The sequence below is a fragment of the Nicotiana sylvestris genome, chromosome 6 (assembly GCF_000393655.2).
Source record: "Nicotiana sylvestris chromosome 6, ASM39365v2, whole genome shotgun sequence".
In the NCBI taxonomy this organism is placed as follows: Eukaryota; Viridiplantae; Streptophyta; class Magnoliopsida; order Solanales; family Solanaceae; genus Nicotiana; species Nicotiana sylvestris.
This window is the reverse complement of record NC_091062.1, coordinates 58,955,961-58,966,275: the sequence shown is the minus strand read 5'-3', so window position 1 is coordinate 58,966,275 and position 10,315 is coordinate 58,955,961. Positions and strand designations below refer to the sequence as shown.

General features: G+C 38.2%; 1 protein-coding gene across 5 annotated transcripts; it reads right to left on the bottom strand.

Annotated features, from left to right (window-relative positions):
* Positions 1-643: 643 nt before the first annotated feature.
* On the bottom strand, positions 644-9,753 carry LOC104221752 (potassium transporter 4-like). 5 transcript variants are annotated; one of them, XM_070150150.1, is made up of 11 exons: positions 9,640-9,753; positions 9,169-9,213; positions 8,020-8,173; positions 5,104-5,344; positions 4,777-5,022; positions 4,460-4,510; positions 4,092-4,352; positions 3,882-3,934; positions 3,199-3,313; positions 2,848-3,102; positions 644-2,037 (listed from the first exon to the last, which is right to left on the bottom strand). In XM_070150150.1, exons 3-11 carry the CDS (start codon positions 8,167-8,169, stop codon positions 953-955), a joined length of 2,457 nt encoding a protein of 818 aa, XP_070006251.1. In that variant the 5' UTR covers positions 8,170-8,173; positions 9,169-9,213; positions 9,640-9,753; the 3' UTR covers positions 644-952. The 5 variants fall into 5 exon arrangements, with proteins under 5 accessions (XP_070006251.1, XP_070006249.1, XP_070006250.1 ...); XM_070150148.1 differs by lacking the exon at positions 9,640-9,753 and adding an exon at positions 9,379-9,610 and having other exon boundaries at positions 9,092-9,213; XM_070150149.1 differs by lacking the exon at positions 9,640-9,753 and adding an exon at positions 9,379-9,610.
* Between the last annotated feature and the right edge of the window lie 562 nt (positions 9,754-10,315).

The window sequence follows — 10,315 nt, the reverse complement described above, 5'->3', positions numbered from 1 at the left end:
AATCTATGCCTATGTTTAGATCAACAGCCTCAAGAATATTTGCCCCTATTCCAGCACGAGACACATGCAATCAACCAAAATTAGATCATCATTGTCTTGTCTTGGCTCTATCGGCCTCCTACCACAGGCAACTTCAAGTAGAAAGGCTCCAAAGGAAAATACATCACTACTAGGTGTTGCCTTGCCTCTTCTAGTATGCTCTGGTGCAAGGTAACCACCAAGAGTACCAACGACACGAGTAGAGTGAGGATCGGTTCCATGACCATATTAGCCTCGCGAGGCCGAAGTCTCCTGAACCTTCCATTTAGTTCACCATCCAATAGCCTTAATGTCTCGATGAACCACTACATGGTCACATTCTTTGTGTAGGAAAAATAGTCCTTATGCTACGCCTCTAATGACTCTGAACCTTTGGTTCCAATTGAGGGTAAATTTTGGTTGGTCGAATACGTATTAGGCATGTATTCATAAACCAAAAGCAACTCTCCTTTTCGCCTGCAATATCCTAAAAGTGGTACTAAATTTCTGTGTTGGATACGACCTATGCTTACAATCTCTGCAACAAATTCCTTCATCCCTTGTGATTCTTGAGTTGGAAAATTTAATTAGACTACAAGGAAATTATGGAAATGGAAAAACTAAATAAATACAAACAAAGACTACTTTATTTTACTTTTGTGGCAATAAAAATGAGTGAGCTTAAACATATGTGCCTGCTCATATCCAGGGTGTATTTCCAGCATGCTAAGTCATCAAAGCCCGCATATAATGCTATATACATACAACTACTCAATGTGCTGAATACGAAAAAATTTAAATAGGCCTTACACAACATATCAGAGGATCACAATATTAGCCATAAGACTACCGCACGAAACATTCAGCAGGCAACAACAGGAGAGGTGTGACAAATAAAAAACTCGTCCACGGCCAACCATCCTCCCTCTAGACCCTAGACGTAGTATATCATGCCAACTTCAATGAGACTAATGTGAGGAATATTAAGTGCCACTGCGGGGCCCCTACAATTTTTGCGCAGAAATGAATATCCAATGTCAATAACAAGCTTCTTCAAGAAAGAAGATGATCTCCTCGCCTTCACGTAAGAGTGCCCCATAATATATGCGACCCCTGCCTCTTTTGCCTGAATTAAATCTGAAAGCTCATCCCTAACAGCTGGATCCATGCCTGGGTTTTCCGGCAAGCGAAACCTTACTCGGCGCCTCCTCATCTGTGGGTTCTCATCATCGTAAGCAGATCTTAGACTCTGGAGAGTTAAAGATTTGCTGCTTTGAATGGAATTACTAATACCAAAATCCTCCTCTGAGACAAGTAACGTTGAGCCTGACTGTACACTTCTCGTGCTTATAACTGCCATCCTCCCATCAAATGATGGACTCTCAGAGCTTGACAGTTGTGGCTCCACTGCTTCCATTTGGATGAACTCTGCTATACTCTGGATGAGAAGGTCCTCAAAATTCCCATCATCTCGCTGTATGTCCTTGTAACCATATCTGACAATGCAACGGTACATGCGATAGGGTCTTGGGCAAATGCGACCAATGAGGAAGCGCTCCTCAGGTGAGACAAATGGAACTGGAACAGATTTGACACATACAAACACCAGCACACTGTGAAATGCAGGGAGATTCGTAACAAAGTGAGAGAAGATAGATGGGACTCCTGTTGCCAATTCAGAGTATATCAGCCCTATCCCTGGCACGCGAACAATACCAAGGCTGGGGCCCAAGCCAAGGAGCCATTTCAATGGAACTTTATTGTGCAGGTCAAAATTGTACTTCTTGCGAGTTCCATAGTGCCAGACAAACATGATAGCCAAGAAGACAAACGAGAGCACAAGGGAGACCCATCCTCCCTGTGGAATCTTGATGAATGCGGAAGACAGGTAGACGCCTTCGATGAGCCAGAATAAAAGGAGAAAGGAAGTGGCAAGTGCAACACTTCTTTGCCACACAAAAATTATGACAAGCGCCATGAGAAATGTCGTAATAAACATAACTGTCATGCAAGCTAAGCCTGAAAGAAAAATAAATTCATAAGAGAGGCCCATACCAAGAATTATGTCAAAAGAAAGCTTGAATATAAACAGCAAGATGAATTATTCGAAAGTCCGCAGTAATGCAGAAAGAAAATCAGTGTCATGTCCCTCCTGGCCCTTTTCATACTTTCCACAAGGGATCACTTTCTTATGTCCTTTTTTTGGATTTGCCCCCCCCCCCCCCCACACACACACACACAATTAGAAGCCCAACAGTGGCTTTTCCACTTTAGTTCCATCGCGACTTGAACCCCCAAAACCTCATATGGTTGTAGGTGGTTGGTATACTCTCTTTAGTTAATATGTCATGAAATCTGAGATTCCTTCATGTTCACATCATTCATCATTTCGATTTCATATGTGTTTATTTTCATCAGGGTTTTTCAAAAAGAAGACCAAAGACACTGCAAAAGGCACAAGGAGAGGCTTAGAAGCATGTTTGAGGAAACAAATACACAATCATGAAGAGTAATCAGGTATAACAGAAATATTTGGCAAACACAATTACTTGTGAACATTTTAGCTCAGGCACATTGGACGGCTTAATGTTGGATATGTCAACATTCTATTTCTTCACCTGCATACCAATAAATATAATACTACCACAGATCTGACAGATGCATAAGAAAAATTCAATTATTTCGGAGGGTGATATAATTGGGATAGTTGCGAAGATCATATAATGGGGATTAGTCTACTTTCTATGAGAATGAAATGTAGGAAGGCAGTATCATACAGTGGAATTTGAAGAATTAGAATAGAGATTGTCAAAAGACTAGTAGGCTTACCATATGCATTTCCAATTAAAGTGGTGTCCTGAAACCCAACAGCCACAGCAAGGGTCAGAATCATTAGGATCCAATTTATTTCTGGGACATAGATCTGCCCTTTAATATGCTTTGAAGTGTGGACAATCTTGACCCGTGGGAAGCAACCCAGTGCATTACATTGCTTCACGATGGAGAATGTAGCAGTGATTACAGCCTGACTGCCAACAATGGCTGCAAGGGTAGCGATAACAAAGACAGGCCAATATACAATGTCTGCAAGAGAATCAAAGAGCAGCAGTTTAGTAGGATTGAACTTAATTAATCAAAAATCTTGAGAATAATCAGACTAATATCTGAAAAGGAACCGACCAGGTATTGAATTATAGAAGCTATTTGGAATTGAAGCAATGTTTTTGGACAGGAAAGCAGCTTGACCCATGTACTGTACCACCAAGCAAGGGTATACAAAAAATGGAAATGCAATCTGCATAAGAAAAAAAATCAGTCAACTTGGTGCAAGTTCCTCGAATCCAAGTAATCATATTATGCAATATGATCTGCTAACCACTAGGACAGTTTACTCGTTCCGTTGAATAAGAACCATTTGGCTCCAGTTGTCCATGCTATTCTATATGTTTCCGCTCATTATGGATTCCAAATGTTTTACTTTTAGTAATTAATATGAATTCCAAATCTTAGACACAGTTCCTCGAAGCTACTTCAGATGGATTTCAAACTTACGTTAATGATGTTATCTAAGTTCCTCTATGCTCAAAAGAAAATGAAATACTAAATCAGAGTCTCGATAGTTGCAAACCCTATTTATTTAACACAAAATGGAGCTCATTTTCCCAATGCCGCGATGACTTATAACCAGCTGTATATATGCACCTAAAACATGTTCCTACCATTGCCGCATAATCCAACTAGTTTAATCTGCATTCAGGATCTTCCAGAAAAAGAGTATTTGCTAACCTAAATAGAGAATTAGAACAGAACAGTCTCCTGAAGGATAGTTTTATGTGTTTGTTGCTGCAAAATGCTCGACTTACCCTCATTGAGGAGGCAGTGAAATGACCAAGATCTGCAAACATAGCTTCAGTACCTGATGGTAGATATATGAATTAGAAATCGGATTCCAACTCTAGGAAATTTTAATAGCATCTCCTTCAACAAATAGTAAGAGGTTCCTCGAAAAGGCTGCTACGAGGCATATACTTGAATAAAGAAATACTGTATTAGAGTCAATACATGTACTGTACCTGCAATTGAGAGGAGCACACCTCCTAGAGAAATCCAACCATCTTTCCCAGTTTCCTTAAAGAACTTGATGATATAATATGGAGAAAGGGCAGACACAATTTTGGGATTCCAAAAAATAGTATTATACAGCCCAATGACAAAAATAGATATCAACCAAATAGTCACTATAGGTGCAAACAAGAATCCAACCCTGTGGGTTCCAGAATGCTGTAGAGCAAACAGGCCAACCAATATTATGCAAGAAAGAAGTAGCACACCACCTACGAAGAAAGATGCATGAATGGTCAATGCCTCAGACCGAAGTAAGATGTTGACTACCTAAAAATTCGTCAACTTTTGCAAGGAGGTATATCAAAAGTATACGTACCATGAGATAGATGTTCAGTAGCAGCCTGGATCCCTGATATTGATGATATAACTGCCAAAGTAAAGAATTTCTTAGTTAAAAGATATACTCAAATTCAACTGCGAGTTCTACGACTTCAGGCATCCACTTTTTGGGATACTTTTTATAGAATATCTGATGGCACCACATGCATTATATGGTGCCACTTATTATATTATAAAAGTTGAAATCGCTATCTAACATTCGGTGGAAGCAACTTTAAAACTTCTTTTTTGCAAATTCAAAAGGCAACCGGCAAAATACCATATAAGGAGGCATCTATTGTTAGTATTGTCTACCTGACATTGCAGGAGTCAGAACACCATCTCCTATGACCATACAAGCACCTAACAATACAACAATAAGCAGTATTGTGCGTGACTTCTTATGCTTCTCAAGAAATCTCTTCAATGGTAAACAAGATGCCGACTGCCCGGAGAATCCATATTTGTAAGCAGATAGCTCCTCATCTGCTGCCTGTTGGTTGGGAAGTAGACTAAACTTTGCATGTCTACACAGCAAAGAGTAAAGAGCGAATGTACCCCCTAAGGTATTTGGTCAAACATCATCAGGTATTAGTATTGTTCCACAAGTACTGATCAATTTAGAGTCTCTTCTGTACATACCTTCACCATTATCATCTGCACTTAATACAATGAACACATATTTGAGCAAAGGAATGAGCGTTATTGTCCAGAAGATCAGTGAAAATGCACCAAATATCGCTTCTGAATTCTGATGATTTTGCAACTTCCCCACAAAGATACTCCTATAGACATAAAGCGGAGAAGTGCTCACATCTCCATATACCACCCCCAGACTTTGGTATGCCAATAGTAGATTAGTGGAAATATTCACCAGAGTAAACTGCAAGGCGAAAAGATCCAAGGCGTGAGTGGTCTCATACACAATCAGCAGCTAGAGAAAAGCACAGATGCAATGAGGCTCCCTCCCAGCAGACCCACTTCCCCCCCAAATAAATCTAAGTTTGGCATATGCATGTGCCATGGAGATCTAGAGGCAGACTGTTACAGATGCAAACACTAGAAACGTCTTCAAGCGCATAGTATTTTACTAGATCTAATAGAAATCTCATGACCTGAAAAATTCTGGAGAAGAATACAAGGCAGTGTTCAGTTCAGGCAAAGGTTTTCCACTTCTTATTTTCTAAAAGATTTCACAATTTTAAGGTTTCCTTTCTCGCCTTCATTTTCCACTAGGTGTGTCAGTTCCATGTTTTCTCAATAGAGGTTGTTTAAATTATTATTTAAGGAAACCTAAAAGCAAAAATATTAAATAATGGTTGCAGTGCTGAAGCTGCATTTTAGTGACAAAGTCAATTAAAGATCATCGCCACCTGATTGTGTTTGTGAAGACAATGGTCAAGTTGAGCTTGCTAACTCATGTTGTTTGATTAAGGTTTGTCATATTTTCGAAGCTTTTTTTCAGTATGGATAGTAATGAGGATAGCAGTTCCTTTTTGGGATAGAGATACATGATGAGTTGATGACAGAAGATGGCACATGGACTGTGGAAAACCAAAATGGAATCTGGATTTTTGCTGTGGTATAAATGTATGGCAACTGGGAGAGAGAGAGAGAGAGAGGAGTTCAAATATGCAAGTCAGAGGAGCTCCAGTAGGCAAGGTTTAAATGCCTAAAATCATTAAGTTTCGAACTGTTAGATTGAGTTCCACATTGGTTGGGGATTGGGCTGGTGGTCTCCTTATATGGACTTGGGTAATCTTCCATTATGAGTTAACTTTTGGAGTTGAGTTAGGCCCAAGGTCCATTTTTATCATGGTATAAGAGCCATGTTCATCCCATTTTCGACCCCCATGTTATATTGTCCACATTTCAGTTGTCAGGTGCGGGTATCCACATACGGGGACGAATCCGAGTATCGGATTCGGAAAAATCCAAATTTTAAGATTCAGGGGTGTGGATCCGGATATGGATACGGGTATGGGGATTCAGCTAATAAAAAATAGAGCTACAAAAATATTGTAAATTTTGAGAGATATTCAGCGAAAAACTTACATGAATATTGTAGAATTCAAGCTTTCATTCTCCAAGAAGGACATTATTCTTTCATTCTCCTAAACCTATTTTATTTTTGATTTTGAGAAATCAAAATCTCAATTTTTCTCCCAAATTTGTCGATGGACTCCGGTCAAAGTGCCCGAAGATAGTTGACCGAATCCGGGACGTATCTCGCTCCCGTCCCCGTCTCGTATCGGGACGGGGATGGCACCAAAATCGAAGAGTCCGCGCAACTTAGGATTTAGGAACATTTGTTTTAGACATATGAGACCAATATATAAATGTCAAGATATACCCCAAAAAAAAAAAAGAGACATGAGATAATACCCCAGCTATTTAGGATAATAGAAAGATCTAATTTATCCCAACCTACCTCCTCTCCTCTTTTCTTCAAGTACAAGAGATGCAACTATTGAATTATCTTTCATAAAAGTTACCAACATTAAATAGAAGGAGAAAGAAAAGCTAAAATCTCTCTGGAGAAACTGCAAGTTGATCTAGTGGTAGTCATTTTGTTTGATAAAGGCGCTATTGTGTGAAGACAATTTTTCCTATAAAGATCAAGGGGTCTTCAGTTGATCACATGTTAAATTGGTAGAAAATGTACTACTCGAGGGCAAATTTGTTGAGAAGGAAGTGCAAAAGTTAAAGGCAGCAAAGACCAAGTGGAAAAAATTTCATAGCACTAAGTAACCCGCGAATCTTTCAGTAAAAGGTGTTTCAACCCTTAATTTTGTTTAATTTAAAAGATTTTATGCAGTGGTAGCAGAGAATACTTCCTCCTTTCTTCATCCTTAGCTAACTATAGAAACAGAGATGTGTCAGGACTGCAAGTTCCCATCATACTAAAGCACTTTAGGTTCAAGGGGTTCAAGCGAAAATACAAGCTGAAAATATGAAGGAAATTCAGAAGGGAAAGTCAAACATTAAACATTTTGTTCCACCCAATAAAGATTGCAACTTAGCATGTTTTGACTCTTCTTTAGGTGCTATTTGTTTTAGTTTCCGTCCGCTTGAAAATCCACGTCACTGTCATTAGCCTAGTAGAGAACCTAACTGCAAACTACAAACATTAATCTAATAATTTATTTATTACAAGGAAGTAGTCAGAGTGACACTTAATGTCCATGAAAGCAAGCATGCTATAAATTGTATTTGAGGCACACAAGCTTCTTTTAGTCCAAGTCCATTAGATGCATCCATCTCACACAACTTTAACTTTTACATGAATAATGGAACCACATATTGAAGAAAACAGTTTTCTTTCAGCTAGTTCCATTTTATACGCCAATAAATAACAAATTAGTCCAGAAGAAATTTAGCTGCAGCTTAGAGTATTATTAACTTCCTTCAACAGCAGCTCAGTGGTGTGTAATCTTATAACAGTTTATCTGAATTTCAGAAGAGAGTGCAGGCGCTGAGGCACATACTTGTACACATGCACTATCAAAAGGCATTAAGATGTAAGCCTGGTGAAAGTATGAAGAGAACATTTCTCACCTTGGAAGTCAATTTCCCTTTTCTCCTCTCAAGATGGATTTGTTGACCCATCCCCTCTTGTCCAACAGCATGGATTGATTCCTCGCCCCCATCTGCAGCAGGGGGACGCGATTGCTTCTCTTGCCCATGATCAATATCTACTTGATACATCTATCTGCCATTTTTGTAAAACATTTTTGATTACTGATTTTAATCATACCGACCAAAAAATAACTAAAAAAAAATCGGGAAAATAAGCTGTTAATGCAAGAAATAAGAGTAAAAGCTGCAACATATAAAAGATTGTGATCTCTGTTTGGACAACCATTACAGTAGAAGCTGGGAAAAGTTTGCTGAAGCTGAAATTGTGTTCCAATTGTTGGCAAATATTGAAGTTCAATATTTATAGTTACTGAAATATCGATGGCTAAGCGGGCTCGTAGTTTTTAAAAAAAAAATGATAGTGGGAGTTGAAGACCTGTGAATGGAAGGTTTTCTTTTCTTTTTGGGTGAATGGAAGTTGAGAATTTGCAAAAGCTTCACTCGGAACAACTTCCAAACCACAATTTCAAAGACTTAAAGTTCGAACAGTTGTTTTGCAACTTTTGCTAAGAAAAAGTCAAACAAACACCAACTTTAAAAATTATTGACATGTGAAGTTCGAATTCCACAAACAAACACCACCAGTACTCAACATTTGGAAGAATTACTAAACTAAAAACAAATAATAGAGGAAAAATTAAGCTGAAAGATAAGCCATTTACTCATCGCAACAACAACAAAAAAGTCAAGCCAACCCATTCTATAGCCAAAGTCGCATGTCAAGAATCTTAACGATATGTAAAGCAATGTGAACACCCTCTAAAAGAAAAATTATATGATGCTTCACTAAAAAAAAGTTGTTCAAGATAGAGTGATCAAAAAAAACATAATAAGTGATCCTTGCGAATCCAAGTAGCCAAAAACGAAAAGCACCAAAGGCTGTTGGTGCTTTAAGCGCATAGCGCAATTAATGTGTGGGCTTCGCCGAAAAATAGTGCCAATGATGAAAAACAAAAAAATAGAGTGGAACTACTATAACTCGGCTATATACATGATGATGTTCCCTTCAAGACAGAAACCCTTGACGCCTACACCAAAGCAACAATTAAGAGAGTCAAAGCACACAACCTGAGCTTCAGGCTTAAGCACGCTTTAAGAGAGCCTTTAACAGCACTGTTGCAGATTTGATGAACACAAACCAACAAAGATATTAGCTGTAAAAAATCTCACCATTTTATTCATAAATAAACAAAAACAGCAATAGCCACTAAATTATCTTAGCAATTCACTAAAGTCCAAAAACGAATATGAAGTAAAAACAGATAAGTAACTACTAACAATGGGCAATAGCAACTGAGCAGTCAATCAGTATAAATCTGTTACAAACTAGTCTTAATCTTCTTCTTTTTTGGGTTTAACAAGTAGTTTTAATATTGTTTTGTTCTTCTAATGGATGAGAGAATCTGCAACGAAATTTGCAATCTTTCAAAATGTAAAACATGAAACAGCAAAGTCAACTCCATCTGCACAGATCGCATTTCCATAAAGAAAGAAAAAAAGGGTTAAACAAATAAAAAAAGATTCAGAGAAAGAAGGAACCTTTTTTGTCAATGGCACAATGAATTGAGAGAGATGGTGGTACTGAATTGCGTGTATAGGAAAGGAAGCACGTGAATATGATGGATATTGGAGAATGGAGATCTACTGCTGCACTGGGTTCGGGTTCGGGTCGGTCGGGTCCACGTTCTGGTTATAGGATTGCTCAAGTTGGAAATACATGACATTATTGATGTACGAGCAATAATTATATCTTATGTTATTAGGAGTTAGTCTTAGATGTTACTGGTCAGTTACTGATGTAGGGCTTTATCTGCTGGATATTATTATATTTTTCATTTTTTTCGTATTTTCTATATTTCTTATATTGTTGTTATTTCTGTTTTATTTTATGTTATGTTATGTTATTTTATGTTATTTTATTATGAGTCTATTGATAGTACTAATATATCGTCTCTTGTCGCTTTCTTGAGCCTAGTGTCTCCTGGAAACAGTCTCTCTGCCCCTCGGGGTAGGGGTATGGTCTGTGTACATATTATCCTCCCCAGACCTCGCTAGTGAAATTATACAGGGTTGTTATTGTTATTGTTGTTGTTGTATTGATGTACGAGCAATTTGTTTTGTATCCTCGTGACTTCTGTAGGAAAACGATCAAATTGTCCGTAGCCATTTTTCTAGTGTCAATCATACGTGAATCAATTTGGTTGCACCTCAATAA

What these genes read in the sequence shown, in the direction of transcription:
- LOC104221752 (XM_070150150.1), bottom strand. Translation starts at nt 8,169, where the DNA reads ATGTATCAAGTAGATATTGATCATGGGCAAGAGAAGCAATCGCGTCCC. An exon ending in AAGGGAAATTGACTTCCAAG is followed by an intron (nt 5,345 to 8,019) that starts GTGAGAAATGTT and finishes TTCGCCTTGCAG; the next exon opens with TTTACTCTGGTGAATATTTC. An exon ending in TCACTGCCTCCTCAATGAGG is followed by an intron (nt 3,314 to 3,881) that starts GTAAGTCGAGCA and finishes TTTCTTATGCAG; the next exon opens with ATTGCATTTCCATTTTTTGT.